At 43.2% G+C, this 21353-nt stretch overlaps 2 protein-coding genes across 2 annotated transcripts in view; both read left to right on the top strand.

Annotated features, from left to right (window-relative positions):
- LOC130298698 (zinc finger protein 420-like) overlaps nt 1-21353 on the top strand; it is a 166399-nt gene that overhangs the window by 48939 nt on the left and 96107 nt on the right. The window lies entirely within an intron of this gene.
- LOC130298256 (oocyte zinc finger protein XlCOF6.1-like) lies at nt 4127-20280 on the top strand. Its single transcript, XM_056551185.1, has 6 exons — nt 4127-4342; nt 4467-4570; nt 14223-14370; nt 14647-14826; nt 16164-16290; nt 19252-20280. Exons 3-6 carry the CDS (start codon nt 14293-14295, stop codon nt 20130-20132), a joined length of 1266 nt encoding a protein of 421 aa, XP_056407160.1. The 5' UTR covers nt 4127-4342; nt 4467-4570; nt 14223-14292; the 3' UTR covers nt 20133-20280.

Here is a 21353-nt window from a genome sequence, read left to right as displayed (position 1 = left end):
TACACATATACAGCTCTACTGTGTACACATACAGCTCAGCTACATGCACATTACACATATACAGCTCTACTGTGTACACATACAGCTCAGCTACATGTACATTACACATATACAAGTCTACTGTGTACACATACAGCTCAGCTACATGTACATTACACATATACAGCTCAGCTACGTGCACATTACACATATACAGCTCTACTGTGTACACATACAGCTCAGCTACATGTACATTACACATATACAGCTCTGTGTACACATACAGCTCAGCTACATGTACATTACACATATACAGCTCTACTGTGTACACATACAGCTCAGCTACATGTACATTACACATATACAGCTCTTCTGTGTACACATACAGCTCAGCTACATGCACATTACACACATACAGCTCTACTGTGTACACATACAGCTCAGCTACATGTACATTACACATATACAGCTCTACTGTGTACACATACAGCTCAGCTACGTGCACATTACACCTATACAGCTCTACTGTGTACACGTACAGCTCAGCTACATGTACATTACACATATACAGCTCTACTGGGTACACATACAGCTCTACTGGGTACACATACAGCTCAGCTACATGTACATTACACATATACAGCTCTACTGTGTACACATACAGCTCAGCTACATGTACATTACACATATACAGCTCTACTGGGTACACATGCAGCTCTACTGGGTACACATACAGCTCAGCTACATGTACATTACACATATACAGCTCTACTGTGTACACATACAGCTCAGCTACATGCACATTACACATATACAGCTCTACTGTGTACACATACAGCTCAGCTACATGCACATTATACATATACAGCTCTACTGTGTACACATACAGCTCAGCTACATGCACATTACACACATACAGCTCTACTGTGTACACATACAGCTCAGCTACATGTACATTACACACATACAGCTCTACTGTGTACACATACAGCTCAGCTACATGTACATTACACATATACAGCTCTACTGTGTACACATACAGCTCAGCTACGTGCACATTACACATATACAGCTCTACTGTGTACACGTACAGCTCACCTACGTGTACATTACACCTATACAGCTCTACTGTGTACATGTACAGCTCAGCTACATGTACATTACACATATACAGCTCTACTGTGTACACGTACAGCTCAGCTACATGTACATTACACATATACAGCTCTACTGTGTACACATACAGCTCAGCTACATGTACATTACACATATACAGCTCTACTGTGTACACATACAGCTCAGCTACATGTACATTACACATATACAGCTCTACTGTGTACACATACAGCTCAGCTACATGTACACTACACATATACAGCTCTACTGTGTACACATATAGTTTAGCTACATGTACATTACACATATACAGCTCTACTGTGTACACATACAGCTCAGCTACATGCACATTACACATATACAGCTCTACTGTGTACACATACAGCTCAGCTACATGCACATTACACATATACAGCTCTACTGTGTACACATACAGCTCAGCTACATGTACATTACACATATACAGCTCTACTGTGTACACATACAGCTCAGCTACATGTACATTACATATATACAGCACTACTGTGTACACATACAGCTCAGTTACATGTACATTACACATATACAGCTCTACTGTGTACACATACAGCTCAGCTACATGTACATTACACATATACAGCTCTACTGTGTACACATACAGCTCAGCTACATGTACATTACACATATACAGCACTACTGTGTACACATACAGCTCAGCTACATGCACATTACACATATACAGCTCTACTGTGTACACATACAGCTCAGCTACATGCACATTACACACAGCTCTACTGTGTACACATACAGCTCAGCTACATGTACATTACACATATACAGCTCTACTGTGTACACATACAGCTCAGCTACATGTACATTACACATATACAGCTCTACTGTGTACACATACAGCTCAGCTACATGCACATTACACATATACAGCTCTACTGTGTACACATACAGCTCAGCTACATGTACATTACACATATACAGCACTACTGTGTACACATACAGCTCAGCTACATGCACATTACACATATACAGCTCTACTGTGTACACATACAGCTCAGCTACATGTACATTACACATATACAGCTCTACTGTGTACACATACAGCTCAGCTACATGCACATTACACATATACAGCTCTACTGTGTACACATACAGCTCAGCTACATGTACATTACACATATACAGCTCTACTGTGTACACATACAGCTCAGCTACATGCACATTACACATATACAGCTCTACTGTGTACACATACAGCTCAGCTACATGCACATTACACATATACAGCTCTACTGTGTACACATACAGCTCAGCTACATGCACATTACACACATACAGCACTACTGTGTACACATACAGCTCAGCTACATGTACATTACACATATACAGCTCTACTGTGTACACATACAGCTCAGCTACATGCACATTACACATATACAGCTCTACTGTGTACACATACAGCTCAGCTACATGTACACTACACATATACAGCTCTACTGTGTACACATACAGCTCAGCTACATGTACATTACACATATACAGCTCTACTGTGTACACATACAGCTCAGCTACATGTACATTACACATATACAGCTCTACTGTGTACACATACAGCTCAGCTACATGCACATTACACATATACAGCTCTACTGTGTACACATACAGCTCAGCTACATGCACATTACACATATACAGCTCTACTGTGTACACATACAGCTCAGCTACATGCACATTACACATATACAGCTCTACTGTGTACACATACAGCTCAGCTACATGTACATTACACATATACAGCTCTACTGTGTACACATACAGCTCAGCTACATGCACATTACACACATACAGCACTACTGTGTACACATACAGCTCAGCTACATGTACATTACACATATACAGCTCTACTGTGTACACATACAGCTCAGCTACATGCACATTACACATATACAGCTCTACTGTGTACACATACAGCTCAGCTACATGTACATTACACATATACAGCTCTACTGTGTACACATACAGCTCAGCTACATGTACATTACACATATACAGCTCTACTGTGTACACATACAGCTCAGCTACATGTACATTACACATATACAGCTCTACTGTGTACACATACAGCTCAGCTACATGCACATTACACATATACAGCTCTACTGTGTACACATACAGCTCAGCTACATGTACATTACACATATACAGCTCTACTGTGTACACATACAGCTCAGCTACATGCACATTACACATATACAGCTCTACTGTGTACACATACAGCTCAGCTACATGTACATTACACATATACAGCTCTGCTGTGTACACATACAGCTCAGCTACATGTACATTACACATATACAGCTCTACTGTGTACACATACAGCTCAACTACATGTACATTACACATATACAGCTCTACTGTGTACACATACAGCTCAGCTACATGTACATTACACATATACAGCTCTACTGTGTACACATACAGCTCAGCTACATGTACATTACACATATACAGCTCTACTGTGTACACATACAGCTCAGCTACATGCACATTACACATATACAGCTCTACTGTGTACACATACAGCTCAGCTACATGTACATTACACATATACAGCTCTACTGTGTACACATACAGCTCAGCTACATGCACATTACACATATACAGCTCTACTGTGTACACATACAGCTCAGCTACATGCACATTACACATATACAGCACTACTGTGTACACATACAGCTCAGCTACATGTACATTACACATATACAGCTCTACTGTGTACACATACAGCTCAGCTACATGTACATTACACATATACAGCTCTACTGTGTACACATACAGCTCAGCTACATGTACATTACACATATACAGCTCTACTGTGTACACATACAGCTCAGCTACATGTACATTACACATATACAGCTCTACTGTGTACACATACAGCTCAGCTACATGCACATTACACACAGCTCTGCTGCAGACATATATAACACACACATACACAGCTCTGCACCACGCACATCACACACACACAGCTCTGCTGCATACACATAACTTCAGCTCATCCAGCAGCGATCACAACCAGCACAGCAGAGTCCTGCATACACTGAGCAGATGAGCCTAGAGCAGCAGCCCCTGATCATGTGACTCCTCCTCCTCCATGTGACTGATCACATGACGGTGACATCATCGCAGGTCCTGTAGTGTTGTCTCCTGGGCAGTATTCAGATGAGGTATGTATTTTCTGATCATATACGTTGTACATTGTAAGTATTGATATTATCGGTGTCGTCCCTCACACGTGATATATATATTTTTCATCTCTTGCCATTTATATATTTTTTTTATACTTTATTCATATCTAAACCTCATGGGACTCGCAGGACGCAGCATCAACTGCATCATACAATAATTAGATGACATCGTTTATAGACTGATGACCTCACTCGTAACCCGGCAACAGATAAACAACAAAATATCACACATGGTGAGTAAATCCGTATCCACAAGTATATATACCCCCATACTGGCCTATGACATACCGATGCATCATGGATCAGGTGAGAGGAACATGATGCGGGCAGAAATAGCACCACTCTTGTCCACTGGTCGTGAGAAGAACTGCAGCCGAGGAAGGATACAGTAAGTGCCGTGTGTCAGGTGGAGAGGAAGGATACAGTAAGTGCCGTGTGTCAGGTGAGGAAGGATACAGTAAGTGCCGTGTGTCAGGTGGGGAGGAAGGATACAGTAAGTGCCGTGTGTCAGGTGAGAGGAAGGATACAGTAAGTGCCGTGTGTCAGGTGAGAGGAAGGATACAGTAAGTGCCGTGTGTCAGGTGAGGAAGGATACAGTAAGTGCCGTGTGTCAGGTGAGAGGAAGGATACAGTAAGTGCCGTGTGTCAGGTGAGAGTAAGGATACAGTAAGTGCCGTGTGTCAGGTGAGGAGGAAGGATACAGTAAGTGCCGTGTGTCAGGTGAAGAGGAAGGATACAGTAAGTGCCGTGTGTCAGGTGAGGAGGAAGGATACAGTAAGTGCCGTGTGTCAGGTGGGGAGGAAGGATACAGTAAGTACCGTGTGTCAGGTGAGAGGAAGGATACAGTAAGTGCCGTGTGTCAGGTGAAGAGGAAGGATACAGTAAGTGCCGTGTGTCAGGTGAAGAGGAAGGATACAGTAAGTGCCGTGTGTCAGGTGAAGAGGAAGGATACAGTAAGTGCCGTGTGTCAGGTGAGAGGAAGGATACAGTAAGTACCGTGTGTCAGGTGAAGAGGAAGGATACAGTAAGTGCCGTGTGTCAGGTGGAGAGGAAGGATACAGTAAGTGCCATGTGTCAGGTGAAGAGGAAGGATACAGTAAGTGCCGTGTGTCAGGTGAGGAGGAAGGATACAGTAAGTGCCGTGTGTCAGGTGGGGAGGAAGGATACAGTAAGTGCCGTGTGTCAGGTGAGGAAGGATACAGTAAGTGCCGTGTGTCAGGTGAGAGGAAGGATACAGTAAGTGCCGTGTGTCAGGTGAGAGGAAGGATACAGTAAGTGCCGTGTGTCAGGTGAGAGTAAGGATACAGTAAGTGCCGTGTGTCAGGTGAGGAGGAAGGATACAGTAAGTGCCGTGTGTCAGGTGGGGAGGAAGGATACAGTAAGTACCGTGTGTCAGGTGAGAGGAAGGATACAGTAAGTGCTGTGTGTCAGGTGAGAGGAAGGATACAGTAAGTGCTGTGTGTCAGGTGGAGAGTAAGGATACAGTAAGTGCCGTGTGTCAGGTGAGAGGAAGGATACAGTAAGTGCCGTGTGTCAGGTGAGAGGAAGGATACAGTAAGTGCCGTGTGTCAGGTGGTGAGGAAGGATACAGTAAGTGCCGTGTGTCAGGTGGAGAGGAAGGCTACAGTAAGTGCCGTGTGTCAGGTGGAGAGGAAGGATACAGTAAGTGACGTGTGTCAGGTGGGGAGGAAGGATACAGTAAGTGCCGTGTGTCAGGTGGAGAGGAAGGATACAGTAAGTGCCGTGTGTCAGGTGGTGAGAAAGGGTACAGTAAGTGCCGTGTGTCAGGTGAGAGGAAGGATACAGTAAGTGCCGTGTGTCAGGTGGTGAGGAAGGATACAGTAAGTGCCGTGTGTCAGGTGAGAGGAAGTATACAGTAAGTGCCGTGTGTCATGTGAGGAGGAAAGATACAGTAAGTGCCGTGTGTCAGGTGGAGAGGAAGGATACAGTAAGTAAGTGCCGTGTGTCAGATGGGGAGGAAGGATACAGTAAGTGCCGTGTGTCAGGTGAGGAAGGATATAGTAAGTGCCATGTGTCAGGTGAGGAGGAAGGATACAATAAGTGCCGTGTGTCAGGTGGGGAGGAAGGATACAGTAAGTGCCGTGTGTCAGGTGGAGAGGAAGGATACAGTAAGTGCCGTGTGTCAGGTGGAGAGGAAGGCTACAGTAAGTGCCGTGTGTCAGGTGGGGAGGAAGGATACAGTAAGTGCCGTGTGTCAGGTGGGGAGGAAGGATACAGTAAGTGCCGTGTGTCAGGTGGGGAGGAAGGATACAGTAAGTGCCGTGTGTCAGGTGAGGAGGAAGGATACAGTAAGTGCCGTGTGTCAGGTGGAGAGGAAGGCTACAGTAAGTGCCGTGTGTCAGGTGGGGAGGAAGGATACAGTAAGTGCCGTGTGTCAGGTGGAGAGGAAGGCTACAGTAAGTGCCGTGTGTCAGGTGGGGAGGAAGGATACAGTAAGTGCCGTGTGTCAGGTGGGGAGGAAGGATACAGTAAGTGCCATGTGTCAGGTGGGGAGGAAGGATACAGTAAGTGCCGTGTGTCAGGTGGGGAGGAAGGGTACAGTAAGTGCCGTGTGTCAGGTGAAGAGGAAGGATACAGTAAGTGCCGTGTGTCAGGTGGAGAGGAAGGATACAGTAAGTGCCGTGTGTCAGGTGGAGAGGAAGGCTACAGTAAGTGCCGTGTGCCAGGTGAGAGGAAGGATACAGTAAGTGCCGTGTGTCAGGTGAGGAGGAAGGATACAGTAAGTGCCGTGTGTCAGGTGAGAGGAAGGATACAGTAAGTGCCATGTATCAGGTGGGGAGGAAGGATACAGTAAGTGCCGTGTGTCAGGTGAGAGGAAGGATACAGTAAGTGCCATGTATCAGGTGGGGAGGAAGGATACAGTAAGTGCCGTGTGTCAGGTGAGAGGAAGGATACAGTAAGTGCCGTGTGTCAGGTGGGGAGGAAGGATACAGTAAGTGCCGTGTGTCAGGTGAGAGGAAGGATACAGTAAGTGCCATGTGTCAGGTGAGAGGAAGGATACAGTAAGTGCCGTGTGTCAGGTGGAGAGGAAGGATACAGTAAGTGCCGTGTGTCAGGTGGTGAGGAAGGATACAGTAAGTGCCGTGTGTCAGGTGAGAGGAAGGATACAGTAAGTGCCGTGTGTCAGGTGAGAGGAAGGATACAGTAAGTGCCGTGTGTCAGGTGGTGTCAGTAAAAATAAACCCTATTACAATTCTGTTATAGGGGTCAGAACATGGCAATGAACAGAGAGGGTGTTTTTTTTCCCCCATTTTTCATGTTTTCCATTTTTTGATCATAAAATAAAACATCAATTATCCAGGTTTAGTATCATTGAAATCATAATGACCCATAGAATGAAGTTATCGTGTCCATTTTACTGTATTGTAAACTCTGAAAAAAATTTGCCCCACAAAACAGCACAATTCCATATTTCATCCAATTCTGCCTTACATATGTTTTATTTTTTCTCCTTTGCAATACATTATATGATTAACTGCGCCAATGAAAACTACATCTTATCCCACAAAAATAAGCCCTAATACAACTTTGTCAGGGGGAAAAATAAAAACTTACGAGTAACAAAATGTAAGCCGCAAAACAAAGTTAAAGGGGTCGTGAAGGGGTTAAGAGCTTTTAAAACAAAATTCTTAAATAAAAAAATTATAAAAATAAGCATATTTGGTATCTCAGTGTGTGGAAGCCGCTATACGTGTTATTGATCCCATATTGTGCATGTTGTAAATGCTCATGGTTGTACGCCCCATCCACCTAGTAGGCATCGCTATCCTTACATTATTACTACATTGAACAGCATCATCAACAAACCTTCCTATGCAGAGATGCACAGTAAGTGCATTGCCGTCTATGGAGATGGTGACTATCCGATTGATTGTGAATAAGTCAGCACCTACAGCAGAAAGAATCTTCGCCCCGAAAATGCATGATAACAAATGTGTTCAACATCCCATCATAACGACCTTTCCATCAAAGACGACATCCCATCATAGACGACATGTCATGATAGATTACATCTCATCATAGAGAACATCCCTTCATAGACAACATCTCATCATAGAGAACATCACTTCATAGACAACAACATCTCATCATAGAGGACATCCCTTCATAGACAACATCTCATCATAGAGAACATTCCTTCATAGACGACATCTCATCATAGAGGACATCCCTTCATTGAGAACATCTCATCATAGAGAACATCCCTTCATAGACAACATCTCATCATAGAGAACATCCCTTCATAGACAACATCCCATCGTAGAGGACATCCCATCGTAGAGGACATCTCATCATAGACGACATCTCATCATAGACGACATCTCATGATAGATTACATCTCATCATAGAGAACATCCCTTCATTGAGAACATCTCATCATAGAGAACATCCCTTCATAGACAACATCTCATCATAGAGGACATCCCTTCATAGACAACATCTCATCATAGAGAACATTCCTTCATAGACGACATCTCATCATAGAGGACATCCCTTCATTGAGAACATCTCATCATAGAGAACATCCCTTCATAGACAACATCTCATCATAGAGAACATCCCTTCATAGACAACATCCCATCGTAGAGGACATCTCATCATAGACGACATCTCATCATAGACGACATCTCATGATAGATTACATCTCATCATAGAGAACATCCCTTCATAGAGAACATCCCTTCATAGACAACATTTCATCATAGAGGACATCCCATCATAGACGACATTCCTTCATAGACAACATCTCATCATAGAGAACATTCCTTCATAGACAACATCTCATTATGGACGACTTCTCATCTCATCAATAACGACGATATCATCAATAACGACATCTCATCATAGAGGACATCCCTTCATAGACAACATCTCATCATAGAAGAAATCCCTTCATAGACAACATCTCATCATGGACGACATCCCATCGTAGAGGACATCCCATCGTAGAGGGCATCTCATCATAGACGACATCTCATCATAGGCGACATCTCATCATAGGCGACATCTCATGATAGATTACATCTCATCATAGAGAACATCCCTTCATAGACAACATCTCATCATAGAGAACATCCCTTCATAGACAACATCTCATCATAGAGGACATCCCTTCATAGACAACATCTCATCATAGAGAACATTCCTTCATAGACAACATCTCATCATAGAGGACATCCCTTCATTGAGAACATCTCATCATAGAGAACATCCCTTCATAGACAACATCTCATCATAGAGAACATCCCTTCATAGACAACATCTCATCATAGAGGACATCCCTTCATAGACAACATCTCATTATGGACGACATCCCATCGTAGAGGACATCCCATCGTAGAGGACATCTCATCATAGACGACATCTCATGATAGATTACATCTCATCATAGAGAACATCCCTTCATAGAGAACATCCCTTCATAGACAACATCTCATTATGGACGACATCTCATCATAGACGACATCTCATCATAGAGGACATCTCATCATAGACGACATCTCATCATAGACGACATCTCATGATAGATTTCATCTCATCATAGAGAACATCCCTTCATAGAGAACATCCCTTCATAGACAACATCTTTTCATAGAGGACATCCCTTCATAGACAACATCTCATTATGGACGACATCCCATCGTAGAGGACCTCCCATCGTAGAGGACATCTCATCATAGACGACATCTCATCATAGGCGACATCTCATGATAGATTACATCTCATCATAGAGAACATCCCTTCATAGAGAACATCCCTTCATAGACAACATCTCATCATAGAGGACATCCCTTCATAGACAACATCTCATTATGGACGACATCCCATCGTAGAGGACATCTCATCGTAGACGACATCTCATCATAGGCGACATCTCATGATAGATTACATCTCATCATAGAGAACATCCCTTCATAGAGAACATCCCTTCATAGAGAACATCCCTTCATAGAGAACATCTCATCATACATCATAGACGACATCTCATCATAGACGACATTCCTTCATAGACAACATCTCATTATGGACGACTTCTCATCTCATCAATAACGACGATATCATCAATAACGACATCTCATCATAGAGGACATCCCTTCATAGACAACATCTCATCATAGAAGAAATCCCTTCATAGACAACATCTCATCATGGACGACATCCCATCGTAGAGGACATCCCATCGTAGAGGGCATCTCATCATAGACGACATCTCATCATAGGCGACATCTCATCATAGGCGACATCTCATGATAGATTACATCTCATCATAGAGAACATCCCTTCATAGACAACATCTCATCATAGAGAACATCCCTTCATAGACAACATCTCATCATAGAGGACATCCCTTCATAGACAACATCTCATCATAGAGAACATTCCTTCATAGACGACATCTCATCATAGAGGACATCCCTTCATTGAGAACATCTCATCATAGAGAACATCCCTTCATAGACAACATCTCATCATAGAGAACATCCCTTCATAGACAACATCTCATCATAGAGGACATCCCTTCATAGACAACATCTCATTATGGACGACATCCCATCGTAGAGGACATCCCATCGTAGAGGACATCTCATCATAGACGACATCTCATCATAGGCGACATCTCATCATAGGCGACATCTCATCATAGGCGACATCTCATGATAGATTACATCTCATCATAGAGAACATCCCTTCATAGAGAACATCCCTTCATAGACAACATCTCATCATGGACGACATCTCATCATAGACGACATCTCATCATAGACGACATTCCTTCATAGACAACATCTCATCATAGAGGACATCCCTTCATAGACAACATCTCATTATGGACGACTTCTCATCATAGACGACATCCCATCGTACACGACATCTGATGATTAGATGACATCTCATCAATAACGACATCTCATCAATAACGATATCATCAATAACGACATCTCATCATAGAGGACATCCCTTCATAGACAACATCTCATTATGGACGACATCCCATCGTAGAGGACATCCCATCGTAGAGGACATCTCATCATAGACGACATCTCATGATAGATTACATCTCATCATAGAGAACATCCCTTCATAGAGAACATCCCTTCATAGACAACATCTCATTATGGACGACATCTCATCATAGACGACATCTCATCATAGAGGACATCTCATCATAGACGACATCTCATCATAGACGACATCTCATCATAGACGACATCTCATGATAGATTTCATCTCATCATAGAGAACATCCCTTCATAGAGAACATCCCTTCATAGACAACATCTTTTCATAGAGGACATCCCTTCATAGACAACATCTCATTATGGACGACATCCCATCGTAGAGGACCTCCCATTGTAAAGGACATCTCATCATAGACGACATCTCATCATAGGCGACATCTCATGATAGATTACATCTCATCATAGAGAACATCCCTTCATAGAGAACATCCCTTCATAGACAACATCTCATCATAGAGGACATCCCTTCATAGACAACATCTCATTATGGACGACATCCCATCGTAGAGGACATCTCATCGTAGACGACATCTCATCATAGGCGACATCTCATGATAGATTACATCTCATCATAGAGAACATCCCTTCATAGAGAACATCCCTTCATAGAGAACATCCCTTCATAGAGAACATCTCATCATAGACGACATCTCATCATAGACGACATTCCTTCATAGACAACATCTCATTATGGACGACATCTCATCATAGACGACATCCCATCGTACACGACATCTGATGATTAGATGACATCTCATCAATAACGACATCTCATCAATAACGACATCTCATCAATAACGACATCTCATCATAGAGGACATCCCTTCATAGACAACATCTCATCATAGAAGACATCCCTTCATAGACAACATCTCATTATGGACAACATCCCATCGTAGACGACATCTCATCGTAGAGGACATCTCATCATAGACGACATCTCATCATAGGCGACATCTCATGATAGATTTCATCTCATCATAGAGAACATCCCTTCATAGAGAACATCCCTTCATAGAGGACATCCCTTCATAGACAACATCTCATTATGGACGACATCCCTTCATAGACAACATCTCATCATGGACGACATCTCATCATAGACGACATTCCTTCATAGACAACATCTCATCATAGAGAACATCCCTTCATAGACAACATCTCATTATGGACGACTTCTCATCTCATCAATAACGACGATATCATCAATAACGACATCTCATCATAGAGGACATCCCTTCATAGACAACATCTCATCATGGAAGACATCCCATCGTAGAGGACATCCCATCGTAGAGGGCATCTCATCATAGACGACATCTCATCATAGGCGACATCTCATGATAGATTACATCTCATCATAGAGAACATCCCTTCATAGACAACATCTCATCATAGAGAACATCCCTTCATAGACAACATCTCATCATAGAGGACATCCCTTCATAGACAACATCTCATCATAGAGAACATTCCTTCATAGACGACATCTCATCATAGAGGACATCCCTTCATTGAGAACATCTCATCATAGAGAACATCCCTTCATAGACAACATCTCATCATAGAGAACATCCCTTCATAGACAACATCTCATCATAGAGGACATCCCTTCATAGACAACATCTCATTATGGATGACATCCCATCGTAGAGGACATCCCATCGTAGAGGACATCTCATCATAGACGACATCTCATCATAGACGACATTCCTTCATAGACAACATCTCATTATGGACGACATCTCATCATAGACGACATCCCATCGTACACGACATCTGATGATTAGATGACATCTCATCAATAACGACATCTCATCAATAACGATATCATCAATAACGACATCTCATCATAGAGGACATCCCTTCATAGACAACATCTCATCATAGAGAACATTCCTTCATAGACGACATCTCATTATGGACAACATCCCATCGTAGACGACATCTCATCGTAGAGGACATCTCATCATAGATGACATCTCATCATAGATGACATCCCATCATAACGACCTTTCCATCATAGTCGACATCTCATCATAGACAACATCTCATCATAGAGAACATCACTTCATAGACAACATCTCATCATAGAGAACATCCCTTCATAGACAACATCTCATTGTGGACAACATCTCATCATAGACGACATCTCATCATAGAGAACATCCCTTCATAGACAACATCTCATCATAGAGGACATCCCTTCATAGACAACATCTCATTGTGGACAACATCTCATCATAGACGACATCCCATCGTACACGACATCTGATGATAAATGACATCTCATCAATAACGACATCTCATCAATAACGATATCAATAACGACATATCATCATAGAGGACATCCCTTCATAGACAACATCTCATGGACGACATCCCATCATAGACGACATCCCATCATAGACGACATCCTATTGTATGTGTATAAAGACATGAGCAGAGCCCTAAGATATCTGGAAAATGGCCCAGATTTATCAAACTGTGTGAGAGAAAAAGTGTAGAGATTTTCCGATAGCAACCAATCACAGCTCAGCTTTCACTTTACCAGAGCTTGTTAGCTGAGCTGTAATTGGTGGTTATGGGAAAATCTCTTTTTCTCTCACACAGTTTGATAAATCTGGGCAAATATATTTATATAATAGTGAGGTAACAGCTGATTTATTGTTATCTCTTGTCCAAGAAGGTTATGAAGTAATGGACGTCTCCTGTCTACAGCTCCTACACACAGCACCCTATAAGGGTCAGCAATAAATATCCAGACCGGACGGGTAATCAGCATCTGTGCTACTGACTACATATAATGGAGACCCCCAACGTCTCCCCTTCTTCCCTTCAGGTTTCTCCAATCCAGGATCCTCTGCTGATATCTTCTATATAAGAGAATTCTCCTGGATGACCCATCAACCATGGAGAGAGACAGGAACAAGATGGCCGACAGGATCATAAACCTCACCCTACAGATACTCTTCCGGCTTACTGGAGAGGTGAGGGATTCTGGGAGTGATGTCACATGACCTCATTCTTATCTATGGAATAACAGATGGATATGACTGGAGAGGTGAGGGATTCTGGGAGTGATGTCACATGACCTCATTCTTATCTATGTAATAACAGATGGATATGACTGGAGAGGTGAGGGATTCTGGGAGTGATGTCACATGACCTCATTCTTATCTATGTAATAACAGATGGATATGACTGGAGAGGTGAGGGATTCTGGGAATGTATGTAGTGATATTAATGTGTCTCTCCATACACAGGATTACACAGTAGTGAAGAAGTCCTCTAGTGGGCGCTGTCGGGCCCCTGTGTGTGAAGGATGGGGAAGAACCCTGAGCCCAATCCCGGGGCCCCCACCTCACTCCCTGATACACGAGGAAATGGATGAACAGAAGATCCTAGAACTGATCAACAAGATAATGGAGCTGCTGACTGGAGAGGTGATCCTGCTTGGACATTATACAGTAATGGAGGGGTCTGGTGATGACTGGAGAGGTGACACTGCTGGGTCATTATACAGTAATGAAGGGGTCTGGTGATGACTGGAGAGGTGACACTGCTGGGACATTATACAGTAATGGAGGGGTCTGGTGATGACTGGAGAGGTGACACTGCTGGGACATTATACAGTAATGGAGGGGTCTGGTGATGACTGGAGAGGTGACCCTGCTGGGACATTATACAGTAATGGAGGGGTCTGGTGATGACTGGAGAGGTGACACTGCTGGGAATGCTGGGACATTATACAGTAATGAAGGGGTCTGGTGATGACTGGAGAGGTGACACTGCTGGGACATTATACAGTAATGGAGGGGTCTGGTGATGACTGGAGAGGTGACACTGCTGGGAAATTATACAGTAATGGAGGGGTCTGGTGATGACTGGAGAGGTGACACTGCTGGGACATTATACAGTAATGGAGGGGTCTGGTGATGACTGGAGAGGTGACACTGCTGGGAATGCTGGGACATTATACAGTAATGGAGGGGTCTGGTGATGACTGGAGAGGTGACACTGCTGGGACATTATACAGTAATGGAGGGGTCTGGTGATGACTGGAGAGGTGACACTGCTGGGAATGCTGAGACATTATACAGTAATGGAGGGGTCTGGTGATGACTGGAGAGGTGACACTGCTGGGACATTATACAGTAATGGAGGGGTCTGGTGATGACTGGAGAGGTGACACTGCTGGGACATTATACAGTAATGGAGGGGTCTGGTGATGACTGGAGAGGTGACACTGCTGGGACATTATACATTAATGGAGGGGTCTGGTGATGACTGGAGAGGTGACACTGCTGGGAATGCTGGGACATTATACAGTAATGGAGGGGTCTGGTGATGACTGGAGAGGTGACACTGCTGGGACATTATACAGTAATGGAGGGGTCTGGTGATGACTGGAGAGGTGACACTGCTGGGACATTATACAGTAATGGAGGGGTCTGGTGATGACTGGAGAGGTGACACTGCTGGGACATTATACAGTAATGGAGGGGTCTGGTGATGACTGGAGAGGTGACACTGCTGGGACATTATATAGTAATGGAGGGGTCTGGTGATGACTGGAGAGGTGACACTGCTGGGAATGCTGGGACATTATACAGTAATGGAGGGGTCTGGTGGTGACTGGAGAGGTGACACTGCTGGGACATTATACAGTAATGGAGGGGTCTGGTGATGACTGGAGAGGTGACACTGCTGGGAATGCTGGGACATTATACAGTAACACCACTGGAGGGGTCGGGGTGATGACTGTATCATTATGTGTCAGGTTCCTATAAGGTGTCAGGACGTGGCGGTCTATTTCTCCATGGAGGAGTGGGAGTATGTAGAAGGACACAAGGATCAGTACAGGGATCAGGTCATGATGGAGGATCAGCAGCCCCTCACATCACCAGGTAATAGACATGACTATATACACACGTCCTCTCATTATTTGTATGTAAAGAATGAATTCAGTCTCTGTATGTGTTCTCTACAGTCAGATGTTAATAAATAAGTTTTGTACATATCTCCCCCCCCCCCCAAACATATTTTAATCTACAAAGAGATATCTCATCATAGGTGTCAGATAATGTTCTGTGTAGGATAATTCTGTATTTCTCTAATAGTCATACAGTTACCAATAACACCAGTATACGAGGAGGAATATTATCACCATACATATTACCATCGTACTGTTACTGACCAAATCCTGTATTCTGAGACCAATAATACCAGTTTACAGGGAGGATTATCACCATACATATTACCATTGTACTGTTACTGACCAAATCCTGTATACTGAGACCAATATTACCAATAATACCAGTTTACAGGGAGGAATATTATCACCATACATATTACCATCGTACTGTTACTGACCAAATCCTGTATTCTGAGACCAATAATACCAGTTTACAGGGAGGATTATCACCATACATATTACCATTGTACTGTTACTGACCAAATCCTGTATACTGAAGCCATTATGATCAGTTTTAAATCTACACAATATATAAAAACACCGCCACATCATCTGGACCACATTAATACCATATAGTGAGTGAACAATATTATAATGCCGGTACTAAATAAGGTCTTCTTCACAATGACATTGGGCTCCATTAAGTCAAGTCCGTTAGTAAAATTGGTACAAGCATTTTGCAAACTAATGTAAAAGGATCCCATTAATGTCAGTAGGATTGTTTAACAATCCTTTGTCACCCTTTTGGTTTCTATTCCAGGAAAAAACACAGTGCATGAAGTATTTTTTTACTCATCAAAAAAAAAAAAAAAGGGAAGAGAAACGTATATAATAAATAATTTGAAGTTTTTGGGAAACGGATGAGCCTTTAATGTCATCTGTTTTTGATCTGTTTTTGATCTGTTATTGCTTCTGAGCATGCTCAGAGAAGGTGTAGGGAACCAGGAAGTAGCCAGAAGAAGAAAAAAAAACAAAAAAACACAAACGGGCAATAAAGGATACAAACCGATGAAGACATGATGCGGGCAAGCGGGACCTCGCAATCAGACATCTTATCCCCTATGCTTTGGATAGGGGATAAGATGTCTAACAGCGGAGTACCCCTTTAACAATGTTTTTTTTTTTTTTTTTAACATCCTTTCTCTTTTTTTTTTTCATACACATGTAGAAAGGAAAAAGCCGGCACTGCTGCACTCACGTAGGGATGGGGCTTACTGGTTCACCACCACAAGCGGGTCCTGTGCTGAATCACTCCCGGTGCTCAGTCCGCTTTCAGCACAAGCGTCATGTTCAGAGAAATGAAGAGTTCGCAAACGGCACTCACGGTACAGCAGGAAGTTTTAGTCGGGAATGCTGGTACACGCAACAAGAACGCCAGGTAAGTCGACCGGTTTCGCGCTGCACAGAGCGCTTACACGTGACCTCTCGAGAGGTCACGTGTAAGCGCTCTGTGCAGCGCGAAACCGGTCGACTTACCTGGCGTTCTTGTTGCGTGTACCATCATTCCCGAATAAATCTTCCTGCTGTACCGTGAGTGCCGTTTGCGAACTCTTCATTTCTCTTTTCTTATTTGTATGTTAAAGGGGTACTCCGGTGCTCCAATGTTTTGAACATGTTGCTCAGAACGCTCGAAACCGGAGGCCGCGATTGTGATGTCACGCCCACTTTATGGGAGGGGCGTGTCTACCAACAAGCACCCTCCCATAGACATGAATAAAGGGGGCCTGGCAGTGACGTCACAACCACCGGTGCAGGAACCCAGTGTTTGTTTAGAAAGCTGGGTGCTGCAGGAGATTGTAGGGGAGCCCCAGCAGCAGGACCCCTGCATTCAGAAATCTTATCCCTTATTCTTTAGATAGGGAATAAGATGTCTAGCAGCGGAGTACCCCTTTAACAATGTTATAGTTCTGTTTATAGTAAAGGGATGTTATTAAAAGGAAAAGTTTTTAACCATTTCAGCAAGGTGGGTGTACAGTATATAAGTCTTGAGTAGAGATGAGCGAACTTACAGTAAATTTGATTCGTCACGAACTTCCCAGCTCGGCAGTTGATGACTTTTCCTGCGTAAATTAGTTCAGCTTTCCGGTGCTCCGGTGGGCTGGAAAAGGTGGATACAGTCCTAGGAGACTCTTTCCTAGGACTGTATCCACCTTTTCCAGCCCACCGGAGCACCTGAAGGCTGAACTAATTTATGCAGGAAAAGTCATCAACTGCCGAGCCGAGAAGTTTGTGACGAATCGAATTTACTTTAAGTTCGCTCATCTCTAGTCTTGAGAATAAGAAAAAGGATAAGGGAACTCCCAGCATTCTGCCTTTCTTCTTATACTGAAACTAGCACCTGGGCCTAATATGTTATACTGATGATCAGCCAATCACTGGCCAAGGGGGGGACATTGCTGCGGCCAGCGATTGGTTAAGCGGCATTATGACACATTGGGCTCTGGTGATTCCCGGGCCAAATATCTTGGCTGTCCAGAGCAGCATATGTTTGCTATGGGGATTGTCTCCTACTCTGGACAGTTCTTAAAATGGACAGAGATGTCAGCAGAGAGCAATGTGGTTATGATGTCAGCAGAGAGCAATGTGGTTATGATGTCAGCAGAGAGCTCTGTGGTTATGATGTCAGCAGAGAGCACTGTGGTTATGATGTCAGCAGAGAGCACTGTGGTTATGATGTCAGCAGAGAGCTCTGTATTCAAAAAGAAAATAATTTCCTCTGTAGTATTCAGCAGCTAATAGGTACTGGAAGGGTTAACATTTTTTTTTATAGAAGTCATTTACAAATCTGTTTAACTTTATGGCACCAGTTGTTTAAAAAAAAAAAAAAAAAAAAAGTTTTCCACCGGAGTACCCCTTTAAGCCTCAATAATAAAATCTGTGTTATTCTCTGCAGATTACTGTACCAGGAGATCAGAGGAGAATCTTATATCTTCAGATTATAAAGCAGATGATGATATCACACAAGATACATATGAAGAACATTCCATTATCCCAGATACACCCTCAGCCCTTCACAGCCAAGATCTGTCATCTCATCCTTATATACAGGTCCTGTCTTCTCATTCATCACAGTTTAAGCAAAATAAGGAGAAACCATTTTCATGTGCAGAATGTGGAAAATGTTATACTGTGAAATCAAGTCTTGTTACACATCAAATGAGTCACACAGGAGAGAAGCCATTTTCATGTTCACTCTGCAGGAAAGGTTTTACTCAGAAATCAGATCTTGTTAAACATCAAAGAACTCACACAGGAGAGAAGCCATTTTCTTGTGCAGAATGTGGGAAATGTTTTACCGAGAAATCGAATCTTGTTAAACATCAGAGGATTCACACAGGGGAGAAACTCTTTTCATGCTCAGAATGTGGGAAATGTTTCACTCAGAAAATAGATCTTGTTCAACATCAAAGAATTCACACAGGGGAGAAGCCGTTTTCATGTTCAGAATGTGGGAAATGCTTTACCCGGAAATCATATCTTACTGAACATGAAAGAACCCACACAGGGGAGAAGCTTTATGCATGTTCAGAATGTGGGAAATGTTTTACTCAGAAATCAAATCTTGTAAAACATCAAAAAACTCACACAGGGGAGAAGCCATTTTCATGCATAGAATGTGGGAAATGTTTTATCCATAAGTCACAGCTTGTTAAACATCAAAAAAGTCACACAGGGGAGAAGCCGTTTTCATGTTCAGAATGTGGGAAATGTTATACTCAGAAATCAAAACTTATCAATCATCTGAGAATTCACATCATAGAGAAGCCAATTTAAAATATAGCGGATAACACCTCATCCTCCTGAAGGCCTAGCTCCTGATCCTCCTCCATTACTGCATGTTGGGGACCAAGATCTGCTGTTCTTTTTCTTCTTCCATCTTTTGTTCCACCATTGTGAGCATTTGCTCTAATAAAGTATTATGGGGATGACGTTCGTGACGCTACTGTTGTCTTTACACACAAACATGGTGGCTTTTTTGAATGGGTCTGAGTAGACGACATGCGTCCCTGATGAGCTGCCACTGCCTGAGCTTATAGGGGAACTCCAGTGGGAAACTATTTATTTTTTTATATCAAGTGGCTCCAGAAATGTATACAGATTTGTAAATTACTTCTATTTAAAAATTATAATCCTTCCAGTACTTATCAGCTGCTGTATACTACAGAGGAAGTTGTGTAGTTCTTTCCAATCGGACCACGGTGCTCTCTGCTGACACCTCTGTCCATGTCAGGAACTGTCCAGAGCAGGAGAGGTTTGCTATGGGGATTTGCTCCCACTCTGGACAGTTCATGACATGGACAGAGATATCAGCAGAGAGCACTGTGCTCGTGATGTCAGCAGAGAACACTGTGTTCCAAAAAGAAAAGCATTTCCTCTGTAGTATTCAGCAGCTAATAAGTACTGGAAGGATTAAGATCTTTAATAGAAGTAATTTACAAATCTGTTTAAACAAACTGTTCCAAACGCTGGAGCCGGGAGCTCGTGATGTCATAGCCCCGCCCCCTCAATGCAAGTCTATGGAAGGGGGCGTGATGGCTGTCACGCCCCGTCCCATAGACTTGCATTGAGGGGGGCGGGGCGTGATGTCATGAGGGGGCGGGGCTATGACATCACAAGCTGCCGGCTCCAGCCTTCGGAACAGTTTGCAGCGGAGTACCCCTTTAACTCATCATGGTCCTTGCTGAGGCCCTGGAGGCAGAAGAATGAATGTATTTGTCCATGATAGGTGATGGAAACAGAGAACATCAGAAGCGTCGTACAGCAGATGATAAAGCGTTGTCGCCAAAGGGGCAGACATAAAGGTAACTCCATTACAGGATGGTCATAACCAGCAGGGGAACAGAGATGTTTAATTATACAGAGATGGCATGGGCACCAGTCGATACACAGTGTATACAGCGCCAAACAGCACAATATGGCACAACAGAGATAGGAGAAGAGAAGTGGAATCCCGGTTCCACAAAGAAGCGGTGCTTGGTAGCGCTCGTTTCCAGC

The sequence above is a fragment of the Hyla sarda genome, chromosome 1 (assembly GCF_029499605.1).
Source record: "Hyla sarda isolate aHylSar1 chromosome 1, aHylSar1.hap1, whole genome shotgun sequence".
NCBI lineage: Eukaryota > Metazoa > Chordata > Amphibia > Anura > Hylidae > Hyla > Hyla sarda.
Note: the sequence above shows the minus strand (reverse complement) of the source record. Positions and strands in the feature narration are given on the sequence as shown.